We start from the raw sequence: 19857 nt of genomic DNA on the forward strand, positions 1-19857 counted from the left end.
GACCTTTGTTTTTGTTTTTGCTCATTTTTGTTGTTTGTTTTGATGTGGGATTATGCTCCCTCTATCCATTTTCAGTTAAATACCAGCTTGTAAGATACCACTAAGAGGGCTTTAAGAAACTCTCATTTCCTCTGAGGATGAAGACTTAAGTGATCAGAATTTTCTTAGAAACTTCTGAAGGCACATTATGTAGCACTGTTCGTCTTAGCTCTAGGCACATGCTTCTCTCTCACCATTTACATGAGCTGTCTTTCCAGTGCTCTCTATTTTAAATCTGGGAATGTGCCTAGCACAGGGGTCCAATAACCATAAGTTGAATCCTGAGTTGGATCTGAATGTTGTCATCTTCTTCCCTTTCTTCCTTCCATTTCTTTGTTTCAGTTTCCTGTTCATGGCTCGCCATCAGGCTTCTATGTACATCACTAAGGTGAAGAAAGCAGCCTTGATTTCTTTCATGAGAAAAGCACTTTTCCTCATCTGTTCTGATAGCTCCCCACAAAATATATTTTCCTCCACTTCCTTTCCCACCTCCCAAGTCTAATGCCATTCTCAGATAACTGCACAACCTGTGTGAATGGATGAGTAGGGTGGGTGCTGGGGGAAGGTCAGGTGGGATGGAGGAGGGTCAGGTGGGATGGGGGAGGGTCAGGCAGGATGGGAGAGAGTCAGATGGGATGGGGAAGGGTCAGGTGGATGAGGAAGGATCAGGGGGTGGGGGAGGATCAGAGGATGGGGAGGATCAGGGAATGGGGAACATTAGGGGATACAGAGGATCAGGGGATGGGGGAGGATCAGGGGATGGAGGGGGGTCAGGTGGAATGAAGAAGGATCAGGGGATGGGGAGGATCAGGTGGGATGAGAAAGAACCAGGGGATGGGGGAGTATCAGGTGGAATGAGGAAGGATCAGGGGATGGGGGTGGATCAGGAGATGGGGAGGATCAGGGGATGGGGGAGGATCATGTGGGATGAGGAAGAATCAAGGGATGGGGAGGATCAGGGGATGGGGGAGGATCAGGGGATGGGGAGGATCAGGGGATGGGGGAGGATCAGGGGATGGGGAGGATCAGGGGATTGAGAGGAAGGTAACCATACCCTTGCCCTTCTGTGCTCTCGCAGCTGCCTTTCTGCTGGATTCTTTCTCTACTGGCCACTGTCTGTGTGATGAGTAAAAATAGAACACACAATTCCTATTGTATTCTACCACTCTTCCAGAATGCCTAGTCATAGAAAGGAACATGTTCCTAATAGTCCGTGCTACACTGGTGGACCTCGGGAAAACCTAAGAGGCAAGTGATGTAGGAGTTCTAGTGGGAAAGAGCCTGATGTGGACAAGGAGTGGGGAAAACGGGTTGCAATGTGAGTTAATGAACCTCTTGACATCATATTAAGGGAAGACCCATCTCTCAGCTTGCATCTGGAGATTAGATTTCAGAGCTTCCAAAGCCTTTTACATATGCAGTCTTAATCGAATGTTGGAACAGCTCTGTAAGGCTAATGAGGCAGAAACTATGACTTCCACAGCAAAGAAGAAAAAATTGAGTCTAAATAAAGTTAGTGACTTGCCCAAGAGCACAGAGCCACTGAATGTCAGGCCATAAAGTAGAACTCAGTGGCATCCACTCTAGGTTATTTCTTGTTGGCCGCTGTACTCTGATTCATCCTTACCCTCCTCTTTGTGAGAATCTAGTTGTGAAGCAGGGGGTGCATTTCACGGAATATTTGAAATTTTGTTTGAAAGTTTGTCTGATTCTTTACTGAGTGTCTGCCAGTCGGAATCTTGTTGTGAGGGACACTCAGTGTGTTGGAGTTGCTTTCTTGTTGAATCAGACTCACTCTCCCACATTTTGCCCTCACACAGAGTTCTGAGCTTTGAGATCTTAGAAAAGTTTTCTTCTCCTTTCTCCTCTTAGCCCTTCTGGGGAAGTATGGCGAAGGGATGAGCAGAGAAAAGTGAGCCACCCTTGGAGTTTCACCAGCTCCCGGTAACCTTCTTAAATAGCCTTCCTGACCATACTACAAAAATCTTCACATTTAGGAGCTTCTGATGATACGCAACAGGGGAGGGGGGACAGGGGAATGGGGATCATAGGAAAGAGGGAAGGGAGAGAAAACATAAAGCAAGGGATACTGACCTTGGAACAAAGTTGAGCTTGTAGGCTCATTTAGTTCTAAATCAGGTGAGGGACATATGGGAGAGAAAAGTGAAAACAAACACATATATTATATACAGCACCTATATATCGATCATATATAGTTTGTATACTGCTTTCCACAAACATTTCTGGAGTGATGGATAAGTAAAGGAAGACACAAAAACCAAAGGTGATAGGACAAGATGCAGCATGAGAAACACAGAAATGCTTTAAGTTTCCATACTTGGATAACATGCCTGGGCAGGGAGGCAGCTGGCCACTCAGTGTATTTTGCAGTGCAGATGTCTTGTTCATAGCTTGTGTGAGCTGGGGTACTGATTTCCAGCTGGGATTTCTCTTCCACATCCCCTCCCACTTTGGTGCACTTTGGAAAATGAGATCCAAGGATCTTTGGATCCCATGGCACCATGGCAGTATCACCATCCCCCTGGAACCACTGTGATTCAGGAGCAGAACTGAAGACTCTGCAATATCACACTAGGACTAATGATGTGTAGGCCCATACCCCATACCAGACCCCATGAATCCCCTCAGTTGTATTGACCATGATGGGCCTCTCCCAGCACCAACTGTTCTTTACTTTTCAATGTCCGGGTCATTGGAGAGAAGGTATAGTAGATGGACAAGTTGGTGGTAAGTGACAATAACCCCACCTGCCTTCTGTAAAGCTATAAGAGAGACAACTTCATCCTGAACCTGATGCATTTACTCAAAGGAAATGCTGCTTTACCACCTACCCAAGTCCACTGATGGCTCTGAGCTAAAGAATCTAGTCATTATGGAAAACTACATGGAAAATTCCCTGATCAATTCATATTTGCAGAAAGGCCTCATCCATAGTGAGCTTCCACCATGAGCCCAGGAGTTCCTCCTTGGCAAAAGCTGATGAGTTGGAAATATCCATCTCATCCCACTTTGATGGGATTTCCCTGGCTCCATGGAGTGGTGAGACCACAACTTCATTTTTTGATATGTTCCTTAGGAATGCTCTTGCAATAGAGACTAAAATCTGGTTTCTGAGGTGAGCCCCTTTGGAAATTGCTGTAAACATTTACTCAAAGAGATTTAGCATAGTAAAGGCTCTGAGAACTTCTATCTTGAGGAACATCCCCACACATATCTAGTGTATTTTGTCTGACCCAGTCTTTCCTAATCCTTTTTTGTATATATATTATCATTTTTAATGCAGTTTTGAGAGAAACTTTCATCCCCAAAAAGCTGAGGAAGGCAGGAATATCCAAGTCCAGAGCCTGTCCACAGACTTATGGGGTAGGTGGGGAAGCAGAAGTTCTAATTATCGTGTGTGGGTCTGCTGAGGAGAGCAGACTCATATCACATGCTCCACTGCTCTCCTTGTCACAAATGCCAGCTATTTCACTCCTAAAATAATGTTTGCTTCTTCCGCCTAATCTCACGTTGAGATGGTTTAAGGGGAAAAGGCCAGGGAATTAGACAGTAGTGATAAAGCTAATGGCAGCATCATATCCTGCATCCAAATAAGAAGACGGTGGAGGTCAAAGGAGGAGGGAGACTGTTGGCAAGAACTAGTACTACTTTGGGTGGAGGGGGTTGATGCGAAAAATTAGAGAGAGCCGAAGATTTGCAAGGCGAAGGAAGATCCTTTCCTTTTTAAACTAGCCCTTCTGTCCATGCATACAGACGCCTGTCAAAAAGCCAAAAAGGCCTGACAAACGTGAGGGGCAATGATGACTATCCCTGTGTGAGAGATGTCAGACAGATCAATCATTCTAATCACAGTTCTGCCCATTCTGAGCTACCAGTTCAGCTAGGGGATCAAGGGCAGACTTCCCCTTCCCAGGTGATGAAGCAGGGAAGAATTCTGGAGAATGGGAGTGAGAGGAGAGATGAAATGATGGGGCAGCACAGGTTGGTTACCCTGAGCAAGCCAGAATACACTGAACCCTTGGGGGATGTAACAGGAGTTTGGGCAGGTGGAGCTTTGGAAAGCAATGGGAATATCTAGAAGTTTCCATAATAAAAAGAATTCATATTCTTTTCAAGGATCTGTTAAATCCCTTACCCTTTTCTTCCCTACCACATGCAAGTATGTTCTTTAATGTTACAGGGCAAGAGGAAAGGATTTGAAAAATCCCTTGCTTACTGAACTTTGTGGGTTATGGAGGGATTTGCCCAAAAGGCAATCAGAGATTAATCCCATGGCTGATAAGGAGAATGTGCTTCTACCCAGGAATGGAAGCAATTGCCAGACCCCTTGGAGGTTCTGTCTGATGATACAGATGTGCAAACAAGGTCAACTCTGAGTTGGCCCACTCACAGAAGTGGGGGTACCCAGGGCCTGGGAGGGAGCTTTGCATACTTGCTTCTGGGAAAAATAGGGTAACTACGTAATGAAGGCAGAACAATTTGCCTTGTCCATATTAGCCCCTTAATTAATATTTGTATAATGAATTAATATGTGAATGAGTAGAGCTTCTGACAGCATGGTGGCTTGGATGGACAAATATCTTACTTCAGCCAGATACAAACGGAGAACTTAGGAAATTCCCATTTTCTACGTATTGTCCCTCAGAAACTAAGGGACATGATTTCACTTTTATAAATATAATTCAGTTTCTCTTATGTCTCAAATGGCTGGAAAATTTTCAGAAAAGGAAACATTTTACACGAATCAAGTGAACAAAGCATTGTAGTAGAAACAATATTCCTCCCTGGTCAGTTTAGAAGATATCACTGAGAAAAACAAATGTCATTTCAGCATCCCAGCACACAATTTCTTCCTTTCTCAAGAGTTTCCCATTATAGAATGAAACATAGGCATGAACATTCTTTTTCATCTCTCTTGTTCATACATGTATTAGTTTCTCTGTCTTCTTTTCCTTTTCCCTCCTCTCTCCCCTTGCTCCCCCGCTCCCTCTTTCTCTCTCTTTTTCTCCCACCCTCCCTCTCTCCTTCTCCCTCTGTCTCTCTCTTACTTTTCTTATTCACCCCTTCTTATTTAACTTTTGATTCTCTTATCCTTGCCCTTTTGAGCTCTTCCTCCTGCACACTCCTCCTGCCTGATACCTCATCCCCTTCTTGACACCTACTCCCCTTCCTTTGCAAAGCCCAAGACTCAGTCTCACCAAAGAGTGTGATGCTGGCATTGGTGTGACCCAACTTGTTGGAGGCCACACAAGTGTAGTTCCCATAGTCATGCTCAGAGACATTGAAGAAGATGAGCTTAGAGAGGAAAGGTCTGTTTTCCACTTTGACCCCTTTCTTTCCTTCAACCAGTCTGAGACAAACAGAGGGAGACAAAAAAAGAGGAGAAAAAAAAGAGATGGTCATATTTTTCTCATTGCAACAAGATCAATTCTGCAATTAATGACCTCATTGCCCACCTTTTGACATCATTATAACCAATATTTTTCCACCCAGTGATGCAACGTTTTCATACAATGACATATAATTATACGTCTCTATTTTTATGTGTGTGTCTACAGACACTTCCTGTCAGGATGTCTTGTTTTCCAGTATATCCCTATCCTACATTTAAGTTTCTCTGAAGGCGGGGGCAGCCTCGCATCCTTGCTTTTTAGACCTGTCAGTCATACTGCAACAAATACAATGTGCCAGCTGTGTGACATTCAAAGCAGTATTATTCACGCAGTAGGTGCTCAAAAGTGTGGGTGTACTTGACGCTGCTGCTGATGGTAATGAATACGGTGAGGGTAATGATGATGGTGATGATGATGATGGTGACGAAAGCAATGCTGATAGTGTTGGTTATGGTTATGGTGATGATGATGATGTCAATGATGACCATGGAAATGAAAAACTCAAATGCCAAAAAGAAGAACAACCTGGGGGATTTGGAAGAACAGTCCTTCTCAGATGCCTGGGTAACACAATCCCCCCTAGGAACACGAGGATTTCTATAGATAATACCTTGGTTTAGACTGTGAACAGGAGGAAAGGGTTAGTGATAATTTTCACATCAGGGGAACCTGAAGAGCTTGAGAGAGGCGAACTTCCCTGAGGAGCCCAGCAGAATGATTTGTCAGTGATTATAAATCCTTAAGCACATGACTCTGTAGAAGCAGCACAATCTCCTTGAGCAATCCATTGTGTCATCCCAATGTGTTTCAAGGGGTGGGAGAAACCACTAAAGAAATGCCACAGGTGGTGAGTGGGGGGTAATAGTACACATTCTGGGATTCCACAGATAGAGAGGTGATGAGAAAAGCTTCTTCAGGGATTGGTATCCTCCATCATAGTTCTCATTAGAACTGTGTATCTATATGGAAATTATGAGAAAAATATTTTCCTATCAGAAATTTCCAGAATGACTTATTTCAGAGTAAGCTTTAAGCCAACTTTTTTTCTTTTCCTGAAACAATCGTTCTCCCTTACCCAGAGGTTGGGTCTATGCTGTGGGAAAGATAAACACTATTAGGAGAATGAATCCTTCTTAGTGATGCAAACTGGCTGCAAACTGGACATCCCTGTTCGGGGAACAGGGCTTGCCCACCGGAAACCAGGCCAAATTAGACACATATTACAACAAGCTCACGGGACATGAACTGGGGCAAATGATTGCATAATGGAGAAATCCAATCTGGAAAGACAGTGTTCATGACAGAAATAGAAAGTGAAGCCCAGCCAAATAACGATGAGAAGATGTACTGTAAACTATAAAACGCTATTGCATATAATACATTTCCATTAGCATTAGTCACAGAGGACTCCTCTGGCTGTTATATTGTCGCTATCTGAAGGCTTCATCTCAGGGGGACCCTGGTATGTATGTCCCCCACCTCAAGTTCTGTGGCAAACTTGATCAGAAGAGAGAGCTAGGTTCTGGCCTAATTTGAATACTCTCAGAACATCTTTGTCTCTAGGAAGGTCAGAAGATTCATTGCTGGGACTTGCCTTACTTGGTATTGTGTAGATTTTCCTCTGACAACCTTCTTCTCTCATAACCTAGTGGCTGGTGTCCACTGAGTTTGTTAAAATGCCAAGCACCATCTGGATGGGATGAAGACTTCTGGCTGGGATAGCAGCCACAGCCCTGGTAGCTTGTCAGGCAGATACTGATCTCTAGGTGGTGATGCCCAAAGATGGCTCTGCACCCCCTCAGCCAGGAGGCTCCTGAGAGCTACTTGAGTCTGTTGATCCCATTCACTGTGTTGCAGCCATTCATGGGATGAAGTGGGCAGTCATCACATCAGAACCAAGCTGCAAATTAGATTTACACTCCGGAGTGGGGTGAGGCACTGTCCGAAGCAGATTCCAGCTTTACAGCTCTGAACTATCTCTTGCTAAAGGCCCCGTGAGATGTCCAGCAGCACTTTACAGTACTTTTCAGCTTGTGGGATGGTGCATTTCCCTTATCTCTGCATGGTGGATATCTTCTGTCTTTCTCTCCCCTCAGGCTTCACCTCCTTCGTGAACTTATTGACCGGTCATTGGCTGATGACCTGGAGTGGGTTGCCTTATTAAGCATAATGTTTCATTTCCCTTTTCCCTTGATTGATAATACACAGCAGCATGCAGTTGAGTGGATTTACGAGAGTATAGCCAAAGGATGGCTTCCCTAACTTTAGAAAACTGTCTGGGCCCCACCAGATGTACTCCTTCAATTTACGTCTGCTCATTTCATTGAAAATGTGAGACAGGGCAATGCCACATGCCCTCTGAGACATGCATAGCCAGGTTTCCTGGCAGCCTTGGTGACATCAATAAATGAGGCAGTGACAAGAAGATGTTCTCATTGAGATGGGTGCCAAGAGGAAAGACAGCTCCGTTCAGTGCAAAAAGATTGAAATACATGCCTACATAATGAGAAGCAAGTGGAAGGCCGACCAAAAATCAACTGGAAGGGAAGAAAAGGAGCCACCATCAGAGGAATGCATCAAAGGAAGCCTGAAAGAAGTCTGCACCAAGCATCTCTAATAACCTTCTCTGGCAATGCCATCTCACTTTCTCCTTCTGGGTAAACCAGGGTGTGCAGTGCAGAGACCTCACCCTTCCTCTTTCTTGCCACCCACCGTGTTTGTCAGTCACAGAATCCACTCTCCTCCATATATTTTAAGATCTTGCTTTTCCCTATAATTTTCTTTTAACCCTTATTCCTCCCCCCTCCAAGAGTCAGAACAATAGGATACAAATGATTAATTTGAACAAAGACCTGAAAAGTGAAGCTTTAGGAATTGACCTTATAGCTCTAGTTATTTTCTCTTTGTTGTTGGCTGGCTTGCTTTTAAAGATTTTGATGTTCATGCTTCAATTTCCTTCTTCATAGTACATTGGTAGAGGGGTGGGAATCCAACTGAAGGAGGATTTCCAAGTTGATTTGTTGGAAAAGTATGACACCTTTCTTCATGATTCTCAATTCTTAGAATAAAGGGGAAAGGCAACTCTATTTCTTTGTGAGCTTGTTTTCCTTTATTTCTGTCTTGGTCCTTTCATTTGTCAAATGGGCTAGATGAATCGTGACACACTTCACTGTCAGGATATATTCTAAAAAATGCAAAAAAAAAAAAAAACACTGGCTCTCATTTGGAAGGATATGATAAGATGCAGTGGATAGCACAGCTAAGTGACTAAGTGACTTGGTACTAAACTAAATTCACTTACTGATTCAGTGATCAGGAATCTGATAGACTACAAAAGGAAAGAAAACTAAGGCACCTTGATGATGCTATACATTGTATAGCACCAGCTGGGTCACTCCTGGCCGAGATTCTCCCAGGGCTTTCCTTATCTTTCCCAATTGCCCTCTTTGATGTTTTTCTTTCTCAGGTTCTCAGCCCTCCTGACTCCTTCCTGCCACTACATCCCAGAGACATCTCAGGACTGTTTTTGCGTCCTCCTCACCACCACTTCCATTTTTATGAAAATGTTCCAATGACAGACAACCCTTGCCTATTTCCTTGCTGTCCACCCACCTTAAGATAGCTCTTTGATAGCAGTTATTGTCCTGTTGCCTGACTGTCCAGGCTGCTGGTCTGTGTGCTGACATGCCATCTGAGGACTCTTACCAATGACAATATTCAGTGACTCACATCAAATATCCCAATGATGGCTGTAACAATGGGAAGTAATGGTGGAGCACCCCTTTCTCTCTTACCATGAAATAATAATCTGGGCTCAAAAGGAGGGCTAAATCAGGTCATAGACTCCTTTATACACTGCTACTGAGATTGTCAGGAAAGGAACTGGAGACCGCATCATCCCCATAGCTAGCTTATTAGCCACTCCTAGCACCCTGGAAACATTTCTAACCCCTTAACACAGGCTTCAGAATGTGTTAAAAATAGCTTCAGTCAGAACACATTATTTTCTTGGCCTACACATTAGCAGGTCTTACAATGCCCCTGGTGGGCCTTCTGTTGAGACTTTGCTTTTCAAAAAATAAAAAAGTGTTCTTTCAGGCCTGCTGGTTGGTGAGCAATAGTTCTGCATGGCAGCATTTAGAATCATAGCTGAAATTCTTTAATGTTAAGAAAGTATTTGTTTTGCATTATTTCCCCTCTAGAGAGAGCAGGGATTCAGGAGAAGATTTTGCAGGAATTTACTTGCAACCATCTGGAATCAAGAACCTGGAAAAAACTTTCTTCTGGTGCGGGTGGGGGAAGGCGTGAGATGAAATGGAAAACTTTACCTTTTGTCATCCTTGTACCACTGGAATTCTGCAGAGGGAACTGCTGAGGCTTCACACTGCAGTGTCCCTTTCTGTCCCACGGGTACACCTGTGCCCTTTGCTTCTGAAATGTATGGAGGATCTGAAGAGAGAAGATGCCCCATCACATTTTTAAATGCATTTTAAAATGAAGCAATTTGCCTCTTGCACTGATTTTTTTCAGTCACTGCCCTGCCTCTACTTACTTGCCCTGTCAAACTGCTACACTAATTGAGCTAGAGAATGGAATTATTTTCAATGTTGTAAAACTCAGGGTTGTTTTGCAAGGAAAAACTTGGTCTTTCTCACATGTTTCTTCTGTTCACCTCTGTGTACAGTTGGAATGACCAAGACTTCAGGCAGATTTCTTGTTTAAACTCTTTAACTTTCATGGGATGATGCAACATTCCCTGCATTGACAGAGTCTTTAATCAGCCTTATAGAGTTTCTGCACACCAGGACCTTGCCAGATCACATAACCTCAAACTATTCAATTCCCATCAAAAGCTCAGTAGCAAGAAACAATATTCATGGAGAATAGCCTGAAGGATATACAGATCAGTCATTCTTAGGTATTCTAAAATGGACCCTTGAATAAAGTCAGAACAAACTAGACCAACATACTTGGTCTATATTCATTTAAGTCTTTACCAAACTATCCTAGACTTTCCAAGAGTTTACACTGCGGGATTTTATGAAAAACAAGCACAATAAACTTGCTGTTGTACGTATTGCAGAAATACTGTGCACTGTACACTTGACGACACCTCAAAGTGCTCTGTTTGTGGAGACCCCAAAGAGAAATTTCTCTTGGGTTTCTGCTCTAGGAAAAGCAGTGCTTCTCCCAAGCAGATATTTTGCTTTTATCTTTTGGACATAACATCCTAAAGGAGATCGTGTTTTCCCTATTTGCTTTCACAACTCAAAGCCAAATTCTGGACCCTATCTAGCAACCTTGTGGTTTATATTTTATGTGCAGACTTATCTCTAGCTTTCACTATTTTCCTACTTACAGCAGTCTTTTACTTCCATGTCCTTAGTTTTGGAGTTTAATATTTATGAACTATAAGTCATCTTATGTCTTCTTTTTTTAATGAAGTAGGGTATAAAATAATGATAACATTGTAATACCCATTATATAGTCTAAGTGATAATACTCCAACCCCATGCCCTATTTTGTTGCTTCTTAAAGTGCTTCATATTATCTAAGGCCAAATTGTAACCAGAAACTAAAATATTAAAGTATACTAGGAAATCATTAACGAAGGAATATTGGCATGTACATACTGTCCTTCCCCTACCTCCACCCCTCCCAAATTCTAAAGGGGAAAGTCTTATTTGCAGAGGGTCTGGGCTTTGTTCTGTTGTAAGAATTGATGGAATGGGCGTAGCAGAGTGAAAATTTCAGAACATCATATAGAACTCAGTCAACGAACATAGTGAGAAACTAAGAAGGGGAAGAGAGAGAAAGATAATGGGCTTGACAGCAGAGAGAGTTGGGAGGGGGATAAAAGAGAATGAGAACTAGAGCAATAGTGTAATTTTTTTTTTCTGTACCACCATTGCTAAAAGAAATAAATTTCAAGATACACCCTGTAATATCTGTACGCTTATCTATTTATATTTAAATTATATATGTATACCACGTACATCAGAACAAATATAAGTGTTAAAAGATGAAATAAAAGACATGTACCAGAAATAGAAGCTCTAATATTTCCTTCCCACTCTCCAGCACATGGATTTTGGCACATCATTCTGGTGATAACTGGTTTGGAGAGTGAGCTACTCTGGGACAGCTGTGGAATGTGACTAAATTTATGGGAAAATTGGAATTTGAAGATGAGTTTATGTAAATTATACTTGCATACCATCTAATGAACTTCCAGCCACGTAAGTCAGGTTTGTGATTATAGGAACTTATTTGCAGCTACTATTTTTGTTACTGTGACATCATGACACCTTTAAATGTCAAAGACCAGATTTTGGAATTTTGCCCTTGAAATCGGAGCATGGAAAATGAAGCTGTGTTATTTCTCATACTGAGTCAGCAGTTGGTTCTCTCAGCTGCTGTCATGACAGCAGACCAACCTCATGCCCATGGAGTGGAGTGAGGGGTTCATAGGAGCACTTACAGTTCACCGTGACCTTGACTCTCCGCACCACGGGTGCGGCCACGTCATTGGAGGCACTGCACTCATAGTCCCCCGACTGCTCCCGGCTGATGCCCTGAATTTCCAAGTACTCATCTTCACTCACAAAGCCAACAGCTGCAAGAGAAGCAATAAGATGTGGTGAAATGGGAGAAAAAGACCAAAGGCATCAACTTAGAAAGTAAAGCATCAAGTGGCTATGCCTGCAGAGAATTCTGCCATTTCTGAGTACAAGTTCTTTGGAAGGATGTCGGCTCTCCATTCCTCTGTCCCTTCCACCACCAAAGTCTCCTTGGCATCCCAACAGACCAGCTGAAAGGTTTGTGTTCCTAACTGAACTAAGCACAGTGTCTAGAGAATTGCAAATTTTTGACATTTGCACTGCTGAGCTCCTGCCAAGAAGTCCAGCTCTGGGATCTGAATTAGGCATCTTAGGTGGATATTAACTCTTTCTGATCTCAAGTTATCATTTAGCTTGAGCTTTGAAGTTGGTGATTGCATTGTGAACATGAATCTATTAGAAATATCACACAAGCAGTTATGCAAGCACGCACACCTATATGTGCACATTAGGCAATGGAAACACTAGCACAATGAATTTAAATTTTTGTTTTTAGATTTATAACCAATTAGATAGTCCAAAATCACTTTGCTGAACTTTAGCGTGCCAGAACTCTTAAGTACAAGATCTAGGTAACAAACCAACAGAGAGGACTTCACAGTTGGTGCCCACCTACAAGCATGAAGCACGTACACTGACGCATTTAAGGTAAGAAAACTTGGCTTCACTTAATCATCACAAGATTCTATTTTTTTAAGGAAAAGCTGTGCATGATAATAATAACTCTTTGCCTTCTGGGTTCACATCAGATGTCGTGCTACGAGCATGCAATTATGGAAAAAGTCATGGTGCTTAAACCTAGATGTAAATTCAAAACTTCTTTCACATATCCCCTGAACCTGAGCTTCCTTACTGAAAGACAGTGAATAACAAGTATAACTTTATGCCTATATCTCAGGATTATCCTACCTCATCTGTGAAATGAGGATCATTAGGGTAACCATATATTGTATCGTGTAAACTGGGATAGTTTTTAAAGTGAAAGGGGAAGGGGTGCTATCAACAATTATCCTGTGACCGTAGCATCATTTGAGACTGCCTTTGGAATAGGCAAGACATTTCCCAGGCATAATGTGTCTACATTCTTAACACCTCACAGGATTGTTTATAGTAACAAATGAAAAAATAATACATGAAAACTCTTGGGAAGCCCCGTTGCACACACATGTTGGTTTGACTGTTAATCCTGCAATCTGTCTGGAGGCATGGATTCAGGTAGAGTGGAGTTACCTTAATCCTGCAGCCCCAGAATCTTTCCCTGCTCAGGAGCCTTGGGGGAAAAACAAAGAAAGGAACATTTTCCCTAAGGTCATAGAAAAAAAAAACATAACACCATATGTTTCTGCTAATCCATAGCATAAAAATAATAACTGCAAGAAAGAAAAATAATACAAAGAATTATATATATGGATTTTGTAAATAAATAGAAAACAGGGTCTCAAAGTCAAGTATATTGAAAGGAAAAACAGTATTAATTCACAAAGACTCAGTTCTGACCAATAAAAAAGTTCTGTCTCAGTAGCATTTATAATGATTGTTTTCTAAGCACCTTTTTTACAGAAAAAAAAGGACCAAACTTGATTTTAGGAAGAGTGGAAAGAAATGGAAAAGGAAGTGAAGAGGTTTAAATGAACCAAGGAACTGGCCATTCCTTCTGTGTTGTCATTGTTTATTTGCTACCACCCTCAAGCCAACATTTGTCATACCTCTCCCTTCTACAATGCTATAATTACTGTGCAAAGCATCGCAGAGACCAGTGTCACACTTAATATTCCCATTAATTTTAAATGGTAGTCCTTGCTACATATGTGTGGCAATTGGTGTCATATTTTAATTAGGCTTGCCCTACACCATCTGAAATTAATAATAGCTTGAATTACCAGTGTAATTTATAAATTAACAGTGCCGCAGCATTAGGAAATAAATTAGCTCTGGACAGCTGTTTCTGGATTGAGCTCCAGTGTCAGAGCAGTGACTGTTAGGACCTCAGGTCTCCTGGGAAGCTGTGTATTACACCACCAAAGCAGGGAAATGAAAAGACAGGGTCTGAGTCTCTTGTTCACAGACTCAGCCTGTGTCTTAATTCTACCATCTAAATATGCTATTGTGTGACCACAGTCAGATGTGCCAGAACAAGCTTTGTTGAGCTTGTTATATGGGCATCTGGATGGAAAAGCATCTTGGGAGGGCTACAGTCAGAGACCGAAATGCAAGTACCAAGATACTAGAGTAACCACAATCAAGAATTCATCGAGTTTTCTCAGGAGACATAGGAATTCAGGCTTGGGTAATTTGGCATATTAATGTCAGGAGATTTTATGTAGGAAAGGAAGTTGGATGGCTTAAGGTTTTGTGGTGGCATATGTTCTCCCCCTGATCCATACTTCTGTTACAAGAAGCAGGGGGCACTTAAGTTATCCTGTGAAAATCAACGAGGCTTAAATTAACATCATGTGTTTCCCAGACCAAATGATGAATTACAGGGAAACATCATGATCCCATTATTACCAATTATTACATGTACACATTCTGATTAAATTGGGTAAAGCAGGTGAAAAGCGATTTGTATACAGTAAAATGCTATATAAATTGCACCTTTCACTATAATTATTTTTGCCATTCTTCTCATTGATTTTTTCTTTCCTACTACAGGCATACATGGCAAAATCAGAGAGGAATACAATCAGAATACACATAACAAACCACATTTGTAGCATCAGAAATGTGGTTTCCAAAGGTCTTACTCAAAAAAGAAACAGCACACTAGTGAAATCTGAATGTATAAAGTTAACGAATCAAGGAAATGCTTCCTTTCACAGCATTTGTTCTCTGGCTGCAAAATGATCAATGTTTTATAGCTAACATGAAGATCTAACCAAGACGATTGAAAAAATAGTATTTAGAAAAAAACAGATCAACAAAGCACATTTCTAAAGTGCTAAAGGAAATTCTTGGTTAAGAGATACCATGGGGAAGAGCAAATCACTTGATAAAATTGTTTGAAAAGAAACTCTTCATCGTCAATAGCTTCTCATTTATAAGTCTTATGCTTTGTTTTTCTAAAGAAAATACATCCTTGAGTGGAACTGCTACACTCATCTTCCTAAGGTATCCCCTTCATCATGGACACCTCTTCAGATGCTAAAATTGCTCCCTGTTTTCTGTAACATCAAAAGCAAACTCCACTGCTTTGTTATCAAAGCCTTCCATAAACTAGCCCCAATCTACTTGTCCACGTTTATCTTGCGATAGTGCTGGGAGGAAGGCAACAGATAGTAGTTAAAGAGCCAAAGAATGGGGTCAGGCAAGTCCAATTCTCTCTGGTTTTGTGACTCAATTTGGGTAACTCATTGAGTTACCCAAACCCTCTGCCCTACCGTTTCCTCATCTGTACAACTCAGAAGAGTAGCACCTACTTCCTGGGGTTATTGCAAGGATGAAATAGAACACCACATGGAAAGCTTTTGGTACAGTGAGAGACACAGGATAATTTCTCCATAGGTATTAGATGCTATAAGCATCATCATTACCACCACCATCAGGACAACTCTTAAGCCAGGAAAGCTGTTTCTTGTCTTGGGCAAACATGATGATGCCTTCTTCACTTGCCTCGATCAATTAGAAAGTGATACTCCTTCTGTTTACCATGGCAAATTTTTCAAATTCTTACCCTTCCATGAAAACGCCCATTTAAGTCCTAACTCTCTGCATCGTCTGCTTACCCTGCACTCTTGCTCACTTATTGCACTAGAGTTCATCTGATCTTCAAAATCATAAAATCATTAAATGGAAAAGCTTAACAGGATATTAATGATTATATAATTCAATAGTAGCTAAGTGCTAGGGCAGAGTCTGACTGCAGAAGAATTCTCTAGAATACTTGTTTAAAATAAAGATTTCTAGGCCTTGCCAAGCTTACGAAGTCAGTCTCTCTTGTGATGATGGTATATAGTACTCTTACCAGGAGATTCACATGGAATAGCCAAGTTTTGGAATTAGTGATTAAATTCAATCCCCTTATTTTACAGGTAGGAAACTGAAGTTTAGAGGAGGCAGATGACTTGTTCATTCTGAAAACTGTTTAGTGACCTGGTGAACACACCAAGTCTCTTGATGCCCAATACACTCTCCTGCAACAACATTTGGATTTTTTAATAGTTGCTTTGTATTGTATCAATGGATATAATTTTCTAATGAAATTGGGACCTCTTGAGAGCAGGACCAAGTCTTGGCTATCTCTGACTCTCAATGCACCCAGAAAGCAGGTTACACACACTTAACACTTTTCAACTTCTTGTTGATTAACTGATTTGACTGACAGACCTAGAACTAGAGGCTGAATATAAATATATATATATATATTTGGCATGGGCAGGCTCTGGGAATTGAACCTGGGTTTCTGGCATGGCAGGCGAGAATTCTGCCACTGAGCCAATATTACACTGCCCCAGTATAATCTAAAAACAAAGCCAAACCAAATCAGGCACTCCATGCTGGTCACCTAATTCCCATGTGACTCTATTCTCAAGATATCACCATTTCTTATCATTGTCGGTAGTGTAATATTTGTATTTCCTGCTTTAAAACAAAATCATCACTATTAGCGTTTCTATCAGAAAATATTTTCTTTAAATATGTGATTTTAAAAGGTTTATTGAGTGTTTAGTATAATTTATATTTAGTCTGGGGCCAATTATTTCCTCAGGGAAAAGCATCTTAATTTAAAAATGTAGATCGATGCAGAAGTATGATTTATCTAACAGAAACTTGCTTTACAGCCAACTTTTCAGGAACACAGCTATTTCATTAAGTGGAATCAGACAACCAAAGCAGTAAAATGAAGCAAGTTGGCTATGTGATCACATATGCCCCCCGATTCCCAAAGGAACCTCACACTGTTTGAAAGTTTGAGCTCAGCAGTTAACAACTAATTGGAGGGCAAAGACGGCTCTGAATAAATAGTACCCCTTTGGAAAGGAAATCCCCACATTTCTAAATTCATAGGTTGGGCACTAAAATCTTTGTAACCGAAAATAATAATAGCCACAATTATCATATTTATTGCAACCAAGATAAGCTTGTCAGGAGAACAGCTGTAGCTATTGGAGAGGAGAAGCTACAGCTGTCTCCTTGCTTAATCTTTTTATGGCATATATACCAAATGAGATAAAACTCATCAAACCTCAAAAATTGAAAAAAATACAGAATATGGAATCCCAGAATTTGAGAACTGAAAAGAATCATTTTAGAACTTGGGTCCAAATATTACGACTCCTTGACCAGCACCCTTGCCACTGTACCCAATTACCTCTTGGTCTGTGTCAGAATGTCCCTAGTAAACCCACACTGGGCTTCAGCTGATACCCCACCAGGTGCCTGTAATTGTGAGCTCAACAGCAGGGAAGGGTCTGAGTTCTGACCGGAGGAAGGCACCGCTTGTGCAGATGCTGGAAGACAGAATGGGCGAGAAAAGTGCAGCGACAAGGTGGTTTCTTTTCCTAGATACCAACCTCATAAGCCGGAGGAGTTAGTTTTGAGGTCTATGAAGAATGTGGTTGGGGCTAGAAACTGAATATGTTTCCATGAAAGACTTGAGAGGTAGGCAGGGCGGCCACAGGACCCAGTGTCAATGCTTGTCAAGGAGATGAGGTAAGGCCTTCTTTGTCCCACTCCACCCAAGAACACAGTGCAGTCTGGAACCCACAGCACACAGACCAATGACAATGTCAGAACAGAGCCTTAGCGTCATGATGGCAGCAGGGACAATGTGGGGGGGGAAGGGAAGTTTTAATGAGTTGGAAGCTGGAGACAACATGAATTTGAGCTCATGGTCAGAACTCCATGAAATAATCAGAGGAAGCTTGGAGGTGAAGCTCAGAGTCTGTAGGCACCCGGGTGGTTCTCAGAAGCCATGCTAATGGGGCACTAATGCAACCCTCGTGCTCCTTGGCTGGATGAGGCTGGGAATGTGTAGAACACATACATAATCCAAGCAGCAACATCTGCTGGTATAGGATGAAAAGTATCAGCCTCGAAGAGCATATGTGATATTAATGTTGGATTCTCTATGTAAAATAGTTTCTGAGGATTGGATGTTTGGCTGGATCAAAAAAAGGATAAAAAGCCAACAGTGGCTATAAGAGTACTTGGCCCTGACTGCAGTCTGGGGTGGTGATGAGTTCTGGTGTCTGCACACAAGCTTTATGGAACTCGACTTCTCTGTGCATCACAGTCCTCCTCTGTAAAGTGGGGTCCATACCATATCAAAGAATTACTGCGAGTATTATGAGTAAATATGCACGAGGAACTTGGAACATGGTATGCTGCCAATAAATGGGAATAGCCACGACCTATAATTTACTGAACGCACTACTAAGTTTGTAACTACATGTTACAATTCAAGATACTTGTTCTAACTAAATCTCAACTTGGAAATAAAAGATAATCAGATATCTGTTTTGTTAGTACAAAATTTATAATAATAAACTATACAAAGAATTCATCACAGATCTTTTAGTTAGAATGCTCTACTCTACTTAACATAGGATTGAATTTACAGGAAATACAATTTCCCAGAATTGTTTCTTCTGAAAAAAGCAAATATATTTGCACAGCTCAAGTAAGGCCTATGGAAGGCTTGAGAAATGCCTCTCATTTCACAACTAAGAATAAAAAGATTAAATAAAATTTAATAGTTTTAAGTATTTTTCTTCTTTGTCCTTTCCTTTGCATGGAGACAACATGGTTGGAAGAGATGGGAGATGATGATCTCTCAAATGGAAAGATGTAAAAAACTCTTGTGGAGGGAAAAGAAGTCTGGGAGGCCAAAACTGCTTTTGTTTGTTAGATGCAAAAGTGCCGACTTCAAACAGTTGAAACATAGGGCTCATCTTTGAAGAAGGGCCCATGCTAATTTGTTCTGAAGATTTGGCCTCAGTTATGCAATAAGAACCTTTCTTAAATGGGTTAGTGTTAGTTACCATTGAGCCTTAGACTATTGACATGTGGCATTGCCCCCACGTTGTCACTGACCCAGTTAATGAATCTATTTCATATGGACTTTTCCATTACCTGGGAAATGTATCTCACCATTTCTCCTTTCTGTTAGAGACCTAAGGGTTAGTTGTTTCTAAGCTTTTCCATCTTGTCACAGCTTCTCTTGGCCTGCATCCCACACTCAAAAATAACATTCCTAAGAAAAATTTCCATGTCCATGATCCCCTTTGCTTGAGATAGAAATGCGAACCAAACATTAATCTATTAAGCAATTCCATCATTAAGAAATGGATATAGATCTAATAAAAATATTTCGCAAACTGGCTCCAGCTCCATACTGCATGTACGTGTACATATAAAGATAACAGCAAAAGACTTCGCAAAGATCCTGGCATGTACCAAGAATTTATTCAATAGTTGGAAGAAAATCAGTGTATATGTTTGAATACAGATGCATATCCATATATAAAGTGAAATATACTATTTTTAGGTATATAGAAGATAGAAAATAATTTTCTTAATTTTTTGATTGTGATATATCTAGGAATAATGATTAGCTCTACATTAAAGAGGAGATGTAGCTTAAAATGCAATTATATGAAAATGAGCTCTTCTTTCTCCAAGGAGCCAGGCCCTTCCCTTAATGCTGGGGAGCTAGTGTTTTCTGCAGAAAGGGCTTCTGAAGCCAGCCCTGCCCTGGGTGCCTGGCACTCTTCCGAGTGTACGTTCTCGTGAGTGCTGTCAACTCGGTTTTGCAGACTCTCTGTTACGGGTGATGATATCAAAGT

At 41.3% G+C, this 19857-nt stretch overlaps 1 protein-coding gene and 1 long non-coding RNA gene across 4 annotated transcripts in view; one reads left to right on the plus strand and one right to left on the minus strand.

Moving 5' to 3' along the window:
- NTM (neurotrimin) overlaps positions 1–19857 on the minus strand; it is a 1015613-nt gene that overhangs the window by 10472 nt on the left and 985284 nt on the right. For 2 of the 3 annotated variants that reach the window (XM_077112409.1, XM_077112408.1), the window contains exons 4-6: positions 11935–12069; positions 9782–9902; positions 5259–5410 (exon numbers count right to left, since the gene is read on the minus strand). In XM_077112409.1, the coding sequence (XP_076968524.1) occupies positions 5259–5410; positions 9782–9902; positions 11935–12069 (408 nt within the window). Of the gene's footprint in view, positions 1–2133; positions 2170–5258; positions 5411–9781; positions 9903–11934; positions 12070–19857 lie in introns of all 3 variants that reach the window. The other variant, XM_077112407.1, reaches the window with a different exon arrangement.
- On the plus strand, positions 1910–15011 carry LOC143644009 (uncharacterized). Its single transcript, XR_013156449.1, has 3 exons — positions 1910–1983; positions 12570–12721; positions 14726–15011. It is a non-coding gene; the product is annotated as an uncharacterized LOC143644009 (long non-coding RNA).

Source organism: Tamandua tetradactyla, chromosome 8 (genome assembly GCF_023851605.1).
Source record: "Tamandua tetradactyla isolate mTamTet1 chromosome 8, mTamTet1.pri, whole genome shotgun sequence".
Classification (NCBI taxonomy): Eukaryota; Metazoa; Chordata; class Mammalia; order Pilosa; family Myrmecophagidae; genus Tamandua; species Tamandua tetradactyla.